Source organism: Globicephala melas, chromosome 5 (genome assembly GCF_963455315.2).
Source record: "Globicephala melas chromosome 5, mGloMel1.2, whole genome shotgun sequence".
Lineage (NCBI taxonomy): Eukaryota > Metazoa > Chordata > Mammalia > Artiodactyla > Delphinidae > Globicephala > Globicephala melas.
The window spans coordinates 27,900,150-27,914,738 of record NC_083318.1 but is presented as its reverse complement, the minus strand read 5'-3'; the positions used below and the strand labels follow the sequence as shown (position 1 = coordinate 27,914,738).

The window sequence follows — 14,589 nt, the reverse complement described above, 5'->3', positions numbered from 1 at the left end:
TTGAGATATAATTGACACAGAGCACTGTATAAATTTAAGGTATACAGCATAATGATTTGACTTACATACATTGTGAAATGATTATCACAATAAATTTAATAAACATCTATCATCTCATAGATACAAAATTAAAGAAACAGGAAAAAATTTGTTTTTCTTGTGATGAGAACTCTTGGGATTTACTCTCTTAACTTTCATATATAACATACAGCAGTATTAATTATATTTATCATGTTGTACATTACGTCCCTAGTACTTATTTATCTTATAACTGAAAGTTTGTACCTTTTGACTGCCTTCCTCCAAATTACCTCTCCCCCTACCCTCCACCTCTGGTAACTACACATCTGATCTCTTTTTCTATTTGTTTGTTTGTCTGTTTTTGAAGTACAATTGACCTACAACACTACGTTAGTTCATGTTACACAACATAGTGATTTGGTATTTCTATACATTTCAAAATGATCACCACGATAAATCTAGTTACCATCTGTCACCATACAAAGATATTATTACATAGTTATTGACTATATTCCCCACACTGTACATTTCATACCCATTACTCATTTATTTTGCAACTGGAAGTTTTTACCACTTAATCTCTCTCACCTATTTCTTTCCTCCCCTCACCCGCCTCCCCTTTGGGAACCACTTGTTCTCTGTCTTTAACTTTCTTTTTTGTTATGTTTGATCATTTGTTTTTTAGAGTCCACATATAAGTGAAATCATACAGTATTTGTCTTTCTCTAACTTATTTCATTTAGCATTATACCCTGTAGGTCCACCCGTGTTGTCGCAAACGGCAAGATTTCATTTTTTTTTTATGGCTGAGTAATAGTCACACACACACACCATGTCTTCTTTATCCACTTATCTATTGATGGGCACTTTGGGTGCTTTCATTATCTCTGCTATTGTAAGTAATGCTGCAATGAGCGTTGGGGTGTATATATCTTTTCTAATTAGTGTTTTTGTTTTCTTCAGATAAATATCCAGGAGTGGAACTGCTGAATCATATGGTAGTTCTATTTCTAATTTTTTTTTTTTTTTTTTTTGCGGTACGCGGGGCTCTCACTGTTGTGGCCTCTCCCGTTGCGGAGCACAGGCTCCGGACGCGCAGGCTCAGCGGCCATGGCTCACGGGCCCAGCCGCTCCACGGCATGTGGGATCTTCCTGTACTGGGGCATGAACCCGTGTCCCCTGCATCGGCAGGTGGACTCTCAACCACTGCGCCACCAGGGAAGCCCTATTTCTAATTTTTTTGAGGAATCTCCATACTGTTTTCCATAGTGGCTGCACCAATTTACATTTCTACCAACAGTGCACAAGGGTTCCGTTTTCTATACATCTTTGCCAACACTTGTTATTTGCTGTCTTTTCGATAATAGCCATCCTGACAGATGTGAGGTGATACCTCATTGTGGTTTTGACTTGCATTTCCCTAATGATTAATGTTGAGCATCCTTTTATGGCCTGTTAGCCATCTGTATGTCTTCTTTGGAAAAAACGTCTTCAGATCCTCTGCCCATTAACTGTAGGGTAATGCATTCAGCATGGTGCCCTGGTGACCTTGCTCACTTTGCATATCTGCATAGCCAACACTCAACCATAGCCTGACCCAGGTCTTGACAGGAACCCCTACGATCCTTCCTGGAACATGGCAAGACAGGCAGTCTTAGAGGAGCCACCACAAGGCCATTTATCATCTGCCTCCCTGGCTTGCAGAAGACTGCCATGAGGCAGTTTCTCATCCCACTCCCTGGTTCCAGCAAGGCAAGGGATGTTCGCCTCACCCGCATTCAGGTACAGATGTAGGCTAACAAGACTCTTGGTTGGAGTTTAGAGTTAGCTCCTCAGTAACAGAGCTACCCTCCACTGAAGGCATTTGTCATCTGGCCCCCTCGGTTCAGTGTTAGCTCCGGACATCCCTAGCGACCAGGGATGTGGGACACTGACTCCTCACTGGTCCTGCTTTTTCTGTTTGTGTAAGTAATAAACTGTCTAAATCTATTGGAGTTCATTGCCTTTCTGTTGGCCAAATCTATGGAAGTATGAGAGCCAAACTAGCAGCTACAGCTACTCTTGATGATAACTTATTGGTTTCTGACTTAATAAATGTAGTGGGAGGAACAGGTTTGGGAAATTGGAGGAAATTAAGAGCTCTGTTTTGTAAAGTTAAATTTGAGGTATTTATTTTTTAAAAAACCTGAATGAAGATGTCTGCCAAGTAGGTGATGGGATATATGTCTACAGCTCAGAGAAGAATAGGTACAAGTTTAGGAGTCAGTAGTAGGTAAATAGTAATTTAAGTAATTATTCCAGCTGAGATCCCCCTGAGGAAGCAGACAGGCAGAGAAGCCCAACTAAGTGTTGCCCTTCAGAAGTCGGGGGTAGAGAACAGGCCAAAAGCAGCAGATAGGGGAGGAATTTGAGGAACCAAAGAATGTGGTGTCACCATAGCCAGAAAGAGAGGAGTCAGTGATATCAAATGCTGCTTGGGCACTGAGAGAAAGGGCAGGTGCATCAGCTGGGCTTGGGAACATGAATATTGCATGTTCCATTTTTTCAAATGAAGGGATGGAAACTGAGAAGTATCTTGTAAGGGGTGAAGAATAAAGAATGGCCAGTGTAGACAATTATTTGAAAAGTTGTGGTCAGAGTAGAGAAATGGGGTAACTGGAGGGTATATGGAGTTGTGTGAGGGTTTTAAGATGCTAGAACTTTTAAAATGGTATAACCAGGAATTATGCCTGCTTTTATTTTTCTTTCCAGTAATTGGAGCGTTGTGCGACTTGTGGGGATCTTAGTTCCCAGACCAGGGATTGAACCTGCGCCGAAGCGCGGAGTCCTAACCACGGGACCGCCAGGGAATTCCCATGTCACACCTTATTTTGACTGTCTAACCCCAGAAGTTTCCTGTTTTAAAATATTACTACCTTGATTTGGGTTTTTGAGAAATGATTCCACGAACAGTATTAAGAAAGCCGTTGTGTTCCCCTGCATCTCACGATGATCTCTTCTATGAAGGTGCTAGTAAGCAATGCCAAACTGGCTCATCTCTAGTCCCTCAGTGGCCTTCCACCAGCAACAAAATGTTGAAACCAGCATCAGTCTAAAACCACTGCTTTCCTATTTTTTTCACCAGTGTCCCTGCCCTAAATGCATCGCTTAGAGAGATACCTGGCCAAATAAATATTTTCATGTAGGTTGTTTAGTAGAATGATGAGTGATTGGACTTGGGTACAACTCATACCAACTAGAAGCCCAGTAAATTCCAATCACAATTTTCCAAGTGCTCATCCTCCGTCATCACCTGAAATGGAAGATCTAATTGTTTCAATCAGGCTCCAGAAAGTAAAATGGTAACCTTACCTGTTATTTTAACAGATGATAACAATTACTGTAAGGAATTAAACAAGTGTTAGAGAACTGGAAATGTTAAAAGGGCCATGAGATAACATGGAATCAGCTACTAAATATATACACACAAAATGTGAACAACAGTTATCTCCTAGTAGTAAAGATTATAGCTAATTTTTCCACAAGGCATATTAAAATTAATACTACACTCATGTTAGAGCCTAAAAGTAATGCTTCTTCAAGTCAGTCAATGCAGTAGATAGTAGAGACAGAATCTTCTAGAAATGGTTATATAATCACATAGCATATGAGACTCCACCATTGGAAAGCACCCCCTTGTCATAAAGTTGCAGGTTCAAGAAGAGACTGCCTATGACTGTAACACTGGCACCAATTAATACACCCCTTTACTTAAAGAGCGCAAGAAAAATCAGTTTCCTGGGACAAGTGAGTCCTTAAGAGGTGAACAGCGAGTCTCACAACTTAGCTGCAGTACCTAGTATCAAACACCAACATTTTTGTTTGCCCTCACCCACACCCCACTGTGGCCATTTTTTGAGAAAACTCTTTTCTTATCCACATGGTCACTGACTGGAGCAGCCATTATTTAACGTGACCTGTGGCAAGTTGGTTGGTAGATGGGTGGGCACCTGACACAAGCTGACCCTTCTCTTGGACTGGAATTGGGAGATAAGGTTCTCTTTGGGTGGGTGATCGGTAACATATAGAACTTGGGAGCTACTGGTGGCCATGTGCCTCCATGCGGGGTGAGGAACAAATAATGGAGCCAATATGCATTGAGGGGCACAGCTGGATGTGTCTGAATCCCCAGCCACAGCCTCTGCCTGCGGCCTACTGCAGTCCTCCCTTAAGAGCAGTCTAAAAACAGCTCCTCCCTTTCTTCAGAGTTTCAAAGAAAATGGTTAGAGAATTAAACTTTGACTTTATTATGTATATGGATGCTGCTAAAATTTTGAATTCATGGAATTTAAAACTCTGTAGTACATAAAAAACTATTTAAAATTTGGTAATAAAAATGAAAAATTGGGAATCCCTGGCAGTCCAGTGGTTAGGAGTCGGCACTTCCACTGCCAGAGGCCGGGGTTCAATCCCTGGTCGGGAACTAAGATCCCACAAGCCATGTGGTGCAGCCAAAAAAAAGGAAAAAGAAAAAGAATTCTAAGCTTAACACAGTGGTTTGTTAAAATGTTTAAAATATTGGTTTTAGATACTGAATACAGATAAGGAAAGCGGTATTCTTGGGAATAAACAGTATAAGTCTATAGAGAAAAAAACAGAAAATCAAGGTATTATTGCTCAAATAAGTCTTCCCATATTAAAACCACAATGACACACTAAAAAACATGATGCTCTGTTCCAATGCTCTGGTACAAGTACCAACAGGCTACAACACCCATAATAACTTGTTTGTAGCCCTGACCTTGAAAACAAATGACTACTGTGAAATAATATGACCAAACCAAAACTTACAAACCAAAATGAAACAATATAAAACATAGGACCAAAATCAGGCATAAGAAGAAAGTAACATAACCATATTTTGAGAATACTATTCCTTCATCACAAAGGATACTATTTGTACATTAATGCTCACAGATGTACACGTACAGTAATTCTTCACATATCCAGCAATGCAACAGGTGACTAAATCAATGACTAACACAAGTTACAGACTTCAAATGATAACACCAGATCTCAAATTTGACAAAGTAATAGATGACAGTAATATACTACACTAAGAAACTCTTAATAAGTGGAATGTCTGTAAAGTGTCTACAGAGCTCTTCATCCTTCATGATTCCCTTAGCCCTGTGCGTTTACCATTCATTTTCACCCATTTCTATAGGAGAATTGTTTTGGATGGAACAGGATGAATAACTGCCACACTCAGGTATGCGCTTCTGTGGCAGCCAGTTGTTTTCTTGCAAGAGTGGTCTTGTCGACAAAGAAAATTCAATCTCAAAAAATTGTAATGACTCTCCATCTTCCTTCTCCATCAGGAACTGATAGTCCCCAAACCTAACGAGGCATTTGTGTGGCAGGTCCATTTTATTTAGGTAGCCCAGCTCCTTGTTGTCTACAATCAGTTTGGTCTTCTTACTCATATTTTTAATTTCAAAAGAGAGAACTGAGCTATCAAACTTTTTAAATAGCTGCAAAGAAAACTGAACTCGGGAAACCTGTTTGTCCTTAAAGGTATAATGACAGGTGTTGGAATTTCGGCCAAATTTCACCACTTCGCTGGAGGGGAGTTTTTCTCGGTTAAAAAACCTTATTGATTGGAATATTCCATTTTGCTGGTGGCCAGGATGGTAAACAGTCATCTGGAGACAAGTTACTGTCTCTTCTGTGTCGGCATCTTCGAAATCAGACATGACGTACACCAGAATCTGACCCGCCTGCAACAATCAAGTCAGCACATTAGTTCACTCCCATACATCAGGCATTGAGATCTTTGATTCTAATATTTTGATGAAAATCTTCTGATTTATTTAGACTTTAAGAAAACAATACATAGGCAGGATACTTTCAGTTAATGAGTAGATATGTGAAATCTTATACCAAACCCCATACGAACTGGTGCATTACTTTTTCCTCTCTATTTTTCATTTCTAGTTTGACAGTAAGACCATACATATAATCTGGACGATAACAAGGAATGACTATTGATAAAGTAATTTGGGGGGAGCATAAAGAAACTTCCGTTCCTTTTTCATTTAAACAGAGTGACTTGGTCCCAGACCAAACATGACAGCTGTACTTTAAACAGAAAATCAGGAATAAAGAAATGAAGATATACACATGAAGAAAACCTACAGTTTATTAACTGAATTAAAACTTAATGTATTATGAATTTTCTATTGTTTTGGGTGGAACAAGATGAATAACTACCACACTCAGGTATGGGCTTCTGTGACTTTTGAGGTATTATGTATTATCCTGATTAAAGACATGTAAAAGTTATATACAAATAACTGCAACATTTGTCCTTTATATCCTGACTTAGATTTCTAGGCGGTAAAGGGTTAAAAATAGTAAATGCTTTAAAAGTTTACTTTATCCTATAATTTTTTAATTTAGACATTACACACTTTTTATTTAAAAAAAAATATCTCCATGAGGTAGTTCTAAATATCATAGTCTGTACTTGTACTGGAATTATTCATTTTTGTCAATGGTTCCTAATGACTGGACAAACTGTCGTTAGCCACAAGCAGCTCAATCTAACTGCTGTTAACCCATCCCTCTAGAGTGCACGGCCCCGTGGTGCCCTCCACCTCCAACTCACTATATGTGCCTTTAATAATCAGTGGAGTAGTTTAAGCAGTAAAACAGACAGAATTAATTATTAAAATCTATGAGAGGTTATTTTGACCCAAAGCTGCCATTTTAAAACCAATTTATTTTAAAAGAATTACACGCACATGATTTAAAAATTCAAACACTTAAAAAGGATTTTTTTAAGTATCTTCCCTCCACCCTAATCCGTTTTTTATTCTTCTAGAGTCAACCACTATGTTGCTTTTATCCTTACAGAAGTCTTCTTTACACCTCAAGCAAAACTGTGTGCACTCAAAGACACATAACACATTTCTACACAGAGAGAAAAAAATTTCTTACACAAATAGGAACATACTGTATTTAGTTCTAGACCTTGTATTTTTCAATTAGTAACACAAATGGGTGATTTTTTCCATATCTATACATATAAATATACCTCAATCTTAAACAGCTGCATAGAATTCCTTTAATCTAGTGTGGTAGTAAATTATACCAGTTGGTAGAGTGATGCTGAGTGCTCCCTGCATTCCTTAAATACTATACAGTATTTACAGTGGGGTTTGGGGAGCAATAGCCTTAAGCGAAGTTGATTTGTAGTTTTATTGGTTTTTGTTTGCCATCTATATTAGATACTGGTATCAAAATTATGCTGGTTAAAAAGAAAAAAACAATGTTTTCCTTTTCTTTCCATGCTTGCTACTGTTTACTTTTAAAATACAATCTTCTGTTTTTCAAAGTTGTGTTGCAAAAAATCAAACTCAGTTTATTCAATTACTTAACAAATAACTAAGCAAAATTTCTTTTTTATTGATTTAGAAACGTATTTTTAGTTTTAAATTTACGTTCATAATAGGTTCTTTTTGGACATTATTTTACCGTATTGCCTTACCCAAGCAACAAATGTCCAGCTATAAGCAGAAAAAGAGAAAGGAATGCTCAGAATCTTGGAGCAAGGGTGATAAAAATTACTATGAAACCAAGGCAGCAAGAATTAACACACAGTGGGTAGAACTGGTTAATCACCATGATTTGAAAATACTTTAATTACAATAATAAAGTCGTTATTCAAGAAACAGCTTAGAATAAATATAATAAATCATGAGATGATGCAATTAATGGTTGACAGGAAAACAATTAGCTGATAACAAGTAAAGAGCCTAAAAAGAAAGAGCAAGGGCTTCCCTGGTGGCGCAGTGGTTGAGAGTCCACATGCCGATGCAGGGGACACGGGTTCATGCCCCGGTCCGGGAGGATCCCACATGCCGCGGAGCAGCTGGTCCCGTGAGCCACGGCCGCTAAGCCTGCGCGTCCGGAGCCTGTGCTCCGCAACGGGAGAGGCCACAGCAGTGAGAGGCCCGCGTACAGCAAAAAAAAAAAAAAAAAGAAAGAGCAAGAATCTGTCATGATTTCCACCTTGTCTAGGATACACTGCCATCACTCTAATTCATTCTTGGACTTTGGACAATAACGGTTCCAAAAGGAGACCTGGATTTTAAAACATGGTATATTCTGGATACAGTCTTTTGGTAACACCCAAATTTGTGTTTTTGTGTTTTTTATGTAACCTAGTAGCTTAGAATTAATTCAGTCTTTTGAGAAAATCCACCATCAAGAAAATTTTGCCCCGTACAGGCTCTTATGCCTAGTACCCAGGGGAGATATATTAAAGGAAAATTTGGCATTCTGGCTTATAAATCAGTGGCTATAAGTGTCTTGGGGTGACTCAATTCTAAGCTTTTGATGAACTTCTGGGTTCACAATTGTAACCTGTGTTACTATCAAGTATTTGCTGCCCCTCACTACCAGGCCTATCTCTACTGGTTCTGCCCCTTTAGAAAGATGATACTTCCCACTCCAGTGACAACCATATCAACGAAATGTGAATGGAAGTAACATGAAGCTTATTTCCGAGCGCAGGTTTTAAAAACCACTGTGTAGATAGACCTGCCTCTTCTCTTTCCGTGTGCCACCTCGGTGCTCCACAAAAGTAGCAGCTCAGCGTGGGCTCCCAGAGGGAAGGGCCAAAGACAGAGCCATAGAGACTCATAATATAAGCAAAAATTAACCCTTCTTGTAAGGTGTTACTGAGCCATAAGGTACCCTGACACATGTACTCACCTATCTTATGAATGTATGAAATGATAACAAAGCCTGACAGTAACAAAGGCTGCTACTTACTGTATGCCTTTCATGTGCCAGGTACAGGGCTAGCCCTTTATACGTACTGTCTTACTTAATTTTCAAAATAACGCTGTGAATCACTGCTTCACAGATGAGGGAGCTAAGTCTCAGAGGGTTTATCTAAGTAACGCAGGTCACAAAGACAGTGTCAAAGGCAGGATTCACACAACAGAAATGCACCCTCTCTCTTGCCCACTACAAACATTACTCCCAAATACCAGTTACTTCACAAACTATAGCAGCTAACCAGTAGAGAAGAGGGCCACGGAGGTGTCTGTCAGAACTAGCAGGACACCAAACTAGAATCTAGCGTTGGGGAGGCAAACACACTGTTACTGGCTCCTCATAAGAGGAAGAGGCTGTGAAGCACCAGGTTACTTCGATTATCAGTTAACCTTAAGCCTTCGTGTATGGATGTTGGCAGGTCACTAATAATTATAGCGGGTTGTTAGGGAGCTCCAAAATTTAGGAAACCATGGTATCTGACCTCAAGGAACTCAGAAACTAACATTCATTAGTTTGCAGAGCTGCAAGTTCCCTCTACAAAGTGACCTGAATCTCTGACATTTCAGAGTGGTCAGTAGAAAAACAGAAAAGACAGAAACTAACAAAAAAAAACCTAAAATAATAAAATTGTTGGATTTTTTATTTAAAAAGTCACTAGCGTGCAGGTGCTCAAAAGCAGCTTTTTCAAATCTGTTTGGCCTAAGTTATCAAAGAAACAGTAACAATGAGCTTATATAGTGGTATCAGTGGTTACCTCTGGAGAGGGAAACTGGGATTGACGGTGGAAAGGAGACTTGTCACTGCACACTCTGTACTTTCGGAATTTTATACCATGTGCATCTAATATCTATTCAAACATATAACAAATATTTTCTTTACAAAGTCACAAACCATCTGATTTTTATGGAACTAAATGGAGTTGGAGATTATCATCAAAGTGGGTTTAAACCATGATCTCTGACATCAAAAAGCTGTAAAACACTGTAATGATGTCTGACATACAGTAATATTTGTGTTAACAAATGAACTAAAATAACTTTGCTGGCACTGAGCTAATAGGAAGGGAAGAGAAACTTGGAAGCACAGCAAAAGACAACTATCCTGACCCCCCTCACCAGGTCATCGCCCTGTAGTGTGGCTTTGAAGACATCCGTGAACGCTATTGTTCAGCAGAATCAATACTTACTTAAGTAACAGGTCTTGCTAAAGGAGTCGTGAAAACCAAAATCAACAGGACAAAAACCTTAGTAAAGCTCTGTTTTTTCCAGAGACGATGTCTTCTTTCTCCCACTGTGCCTTGTAGCCAGCCAACATTGCAGAGTCCGGTTCTACGTGGCTGCGGACTTCCGCTGCGAGGCTCAGGGTGTATTCTCGCTCTAGAAAATTTGGGAAATTCCTCCTTTCAATCTGAAAGCTGGAGAAAGTCCCGGGAAACAACGGATTACGTTATTTTCCTAACCAAATAGGCTGAAGCAAGGCAGGTCTACATGCAACCGCTCGGTGAGCTCCACTTCATAAATGGAATTCCTTTTTGTTTACTGACTAGAGGGGGGAAAAAAACTTTGCAAAGCACAGGAAAGTACAAGGAAAACCCATCTCCAATATTTCCTTTCAGTGCTCCCTCGCTCCATTTATAAATATTCCTATAGTTTGGGATCACGCCGTAAATAATCGCTCAAGCGTCTGCCCGCAGCCGAGTCCGCGGGAGGGGCAGATGACTCTACGCAACGCCCCGGAAGACCCCTCGACAAAGCTTCCCTCTCCGGGCGATAAACAGAAAAGACGCAGTCCCCACTTTACACCCCAGACCTCCCCTAGATAGGTACCTTGGGGTCCCAGAGTCCGTGAACTTCCCTTTGCTTTCCGGGCTAGGCACGAGGTCAAAGGACGCGACCTGGAGGAGGCCCTGGATCGAGGGGTGGTCTCCGCCCGCCGGCCGCGCCGCCGCCACTGCGGTCTGCGGTGCGAGGAGGGGGAGCAGATGTGAGCCGAAGCGGAGGGACAGGGCCGAGCGGGGAGAGAGGGACGCAGACGCAACCCAGCGGGGGCCGCGGGGGGCTGCGGCTTTCAGACGCGGCGGCGCGCACGGCGACTCCTTCTGTCGGCCGGCCGAGTGCGCCCTTCCGCTGAGCCCTTAATTCCGAAAGCGCGGAGATTCCCAGACTCCACCCCGGCCTTGCCAGCCCCACTCCTCCCCCTGCCTTCTCCGTGTCCGACGCTGCCCTGTCAGACCAGAAATCCCAGCCTCCAGGCCGGGTGGGATGCGAGGTAAGCCGGCGAGGACCCCACCTCCCAAACGAGGGCCCTTCCGAAGAGGGCGTGGCTTTCGAGCCAGATTTTGAAAAGGGGACTGAATCACTTCAACATTAAGGGCGACTTCCCCCCACACACTGGGAGTGTTGGCCTGGGACCAGCGTGGGGAGAGGCGAGGTGTTGAATTAACCATCAAGCAAGACAGGTGCGGGGCGCACGTTATTCTTATGCAATCCTCACAGTCGGGAGAGTAGGTCCACTTTACAGGTGAGTCAACTGAGGCCCAGAGAGTGATTAAGTTTCTGAGCGAGGAAGAGGCAGAACTTGCTCCAGAGCTCCTGATCAGCCTCCTGGTACCCATGGTGCCCTCACCTTACACCCGAGCATCCAGGCGCTCCCTGTCTCCCCATCTACCTGAAGGCAGTCCTCACTCAACACCCAGGGTCTCGGGTTCCAAAAGTGAGGGCTAGTACCTGATGCAACAGGAAACAACCTCCCAGGAGTCCTTTATAGCTTAGAGTAAATAAGATGATACTATTTTCCTGCCTCAGGGAGAAGATCTGGGATGAACTAAAGGTGGAGAGAGCATAAAGACAATAGGTGTCTAGAGGGAGACAGGAGACTGTATGAAGAGAAAAAGGGCTGAGAACAGCAGTGGGGGGGACAAAGCTTCTGGTGATCGAGGTCATACTGGCTTACTTACTTCAAAGCTTGGGAAACCGCCCACCAACTCTGGTAAATGTCTGATGGAAGCCGCTCATTTGTCTGGGTTCCATCCTTGACTTCAGGAGAGGGCTTGTTTATGGGTCTGTTTCACTGGTAATAAAATAACAGTGATGCTTGCTGCGTCACCACTTGATAAAGAGGTTCTGAGGAGGGGTTAAGTATTGAACTCTCAAAGTTACATGTAATCAAGAACCATAAGCATGAGGAAGGACCGGTGCATCTATAAGTGAGGCAGATTCCTGTAAGGCTGCAATTTTGTTCGTTAATCATCAACACTTACTATTTCTCCCCTGAAAGACAGTCACAGTATCTTCTTTCAGTCAAAGAACATTAGAGCAGGTGGAAGATAAGACATGCAGTTTGACTACACCAATAAGCTCACACAATGAAATAGTATTACCGGAATTGGAGTTTCTGATCTCTAACCTTTAAAATTAAATGAGATGTGAAAATGCTTTATAAACTGCAAAGGACTATTTAAGTAGGTGTTATCGATAACATTAATCGAGAAGATGCAACAACTGTTAAAATTCATGATGCTGAACATTATTCCATTTTTCTCTTTCCTTTAAGATGACTTATTTGATTTACTAAATGACCCAAAATGAAATTTGAATAAGCCTTCAATTCCAGATCAGTATCTAATCTCAGTAATGGTTTTCACCCTCTGACAACTGGTTGAAAACAATGGGCCTTGAACTGAAAATGGCTTGTGCAAGTTGAGAAACAGCCAAGAGTGCACATATGAAAAGTTTCTGTTCCTTAAAGGTTTGAAGGGACAGTTGGTGGCAGCTACCTGCTCCTGGTTTCAAACTATGCTACAAAGCTTTATAATCAAACAGTATAGCACTGGCACAAAAACAGACACAGATCAATGGAACAGAATAGAGTCCAGAAATAAACCCATGCACCTATGGTCAATTAATCTAGACAAAGGAGGCAAGAATATGCAATGGGGGAAAGACAGTTTCTTCAATAAATTGTGTTGGGAAAACTGGATAGCTACATGCAAAAGAATAGAACTAGACCACTTTCTTACACCATAGACAAAAATAAACTCAGGATGGATTAAAGACTTAAATGTAAGACCTGAAACCTAAAAGAAAACATAGTCAGTGTACTCTTTGACATTGGTCTTAGCAATATTTTGGGGGTGTCTGTCTCCTCAGGCAAGGGCAACAATAGCAAAAATAAACAAATGAAGGTACATCAAGCTAAAAAGCTTTCACTCAGTGAAGGAAACCATCACAAAACAAAAAGGCAACATACTCAATGGGAGAAAATATTTGCAAATGATATATCTGATAAGGAGTTTGTATTCAAAATATACAAAGAACTCATACAACTAACATCAAAAAAACTAACATTAAAGAAAGGGTAGAAGACCTGAGTAGACATTCTTCCAAAGAAGACAATACAGATGGCCAACAGGCACATGAAAAGATGCTCAGCATCACTAATCATCAGGGAAATGCAAATCAAAACTACAATGAGATATCACCTCACATCTGTCAGGATGGCTATTATCAAAAAGACAAATAAATATTGGCAAGAATTTGGAGAAAAGGAAACCCTCCTGCACGGTTGGTAGGAATGTAAATTGGTGCAGCCACTATGGAAAACAGTATGGAGAGTCCACAAACAATTAAAAATAAAACTACCGTATGATTCAACAATTCCATTCTTCTGGGGTATTGATCCAAAGGAAGCGAAAACACGAATTTGAAATTGTATATGCACCCCAATGTTCACTGCAGCATTATTACAATAACCAAGATATAGAAACAACCTAAGTGTCCACCGATAGATGAATGGATAAAGAAGATATGGTAAATATATACAATGTTATATTATCCATAAAAAGAATGAAATCTTGCCATTTATGACAACATGAATAGACTTAGAGGGCATTATGCTACGTGGAATAAGTCAGACAGAGAAAGATCGATACTGTATGATTTCATTTATATGTGGAATCTAAAAAAAAAGTGAACAAACAAAACAAAACAGAAACAGATTCATAGATACAGAAACCATACAGGTAGTTGTCAGGGGAGAGGGGTATGGGAAGGTGGACAAAATAGGGAAAGGGGATAAAGAGGTACAAACCTGCAGTTATAAAATAAAGAAGTCACAGAGATGTAACATACAAGATAGGGAATACCGTCAACAATATTGTAATAACTTTGGTGAGAAATGGTAACTGGACTTATCATGGTGATCATTTCATAAAATATAACAATATCGAATCACTATGTTGTACACCTGAAACTCATATACTAAGTCAACTGTACTTCAATTTTAAAAGATTTTAAATCACTAATATGTAAATTAGGCAAAGTACTCTGTAATAATTGCTTCATTTTGTTACTGTTTCTGTTTGTGTAAAACCACTAGAAACATTTTTAATAGAAGGGATTATTTTACAATTCTACTACAGATTTTACTTTTTTTACTGTTATTCAAGATCAAAGTTTAAATACAGTAACAGTAGCATTTACAGAGAAACATGAACATCGTTCTTTGATAATGAAAATGTCTTTGCTGTTAAAGGAACACAATAGGACTTTATGTGATGAAAGTTTACTAGATATTACAGGAAGAGGTTTATAAAATATCCTCATCTCAGCCTGTGATTTCTCTGAAAGCAAGAGAATTACTAAAAGCCCGTGTGAAAATACTTCAGCCAAAGTAACATCAGTCTGAAGAAATGTAAGGATTCCAGCATGTGCTACCATCACGCATGTGCTGATGAGAACA

At 40.4% G+C, this 14,589-nt stretch overlaps 2 protein-coding genes across 4 annotated transcripts in view; one reads left to right on the top strand and one right to left on the bottom strand.

Moving 5' to 3' along the window:
• TIFA (TRAF interacting protein with forkhead associated domain) lies at nt 1–11,131 on the bottom strand. Of its 3 annotated transcripts, none has more exons than XM_030864051.3 (3): nt 10,677–11,131; nt 10,037–10,264; nt 1–5,780 (listed from the first exon to the last, which is right to left on the bottom strand). In XM_030864051.3, exon 3 carries the CDS (start codon nt 5,754–5,756, stop codon nt 5,199–5,201), a length of 558 nt encoding a protein of 185 aa, XP_030719911.1. In that variant the 5' UTR covers nt 5,757–5,780; nt 10,037–10,264; nt 10,677–11,131; the 3' UTR covers nt 1–5,198. The 3 variants fall into 3 exon arrangements, with proteins under 3 accessions (XP_030719911.1, XP_030719912.1, XP_030719913.1); XM_030864052.3 differs by having other exon boundaries at nt 10,037–10,226; XM_030864053.3 differs by lacking the exon at nt 10,037–10,264.
• Nucleotides 10,879–14,589, top strand: part of ALPK1 (alpha kinase 1) — a 132,585-nt gene continuing 128,874 nt past the window's right edge. Inside the window, exon 1 of the mRNA XM_060299097.1 lies at nt 10,879–11,118. The gene's annotated coding sequence lies outside the window, so the exon portion shown is untranslated. The remainder of the gene's footprint in view (nt 11,119–14,589) is intronic.

Bases quoted from the DNA above. Each gene is read 5' to 3' on its own strand.
- TIFA (XM_030864051.3), bottom strand. From the start codon at position 5,756: ATGTCTGATTTCGAAGATGCCGACACAGAAGAGACAGTAACTTGTCTC.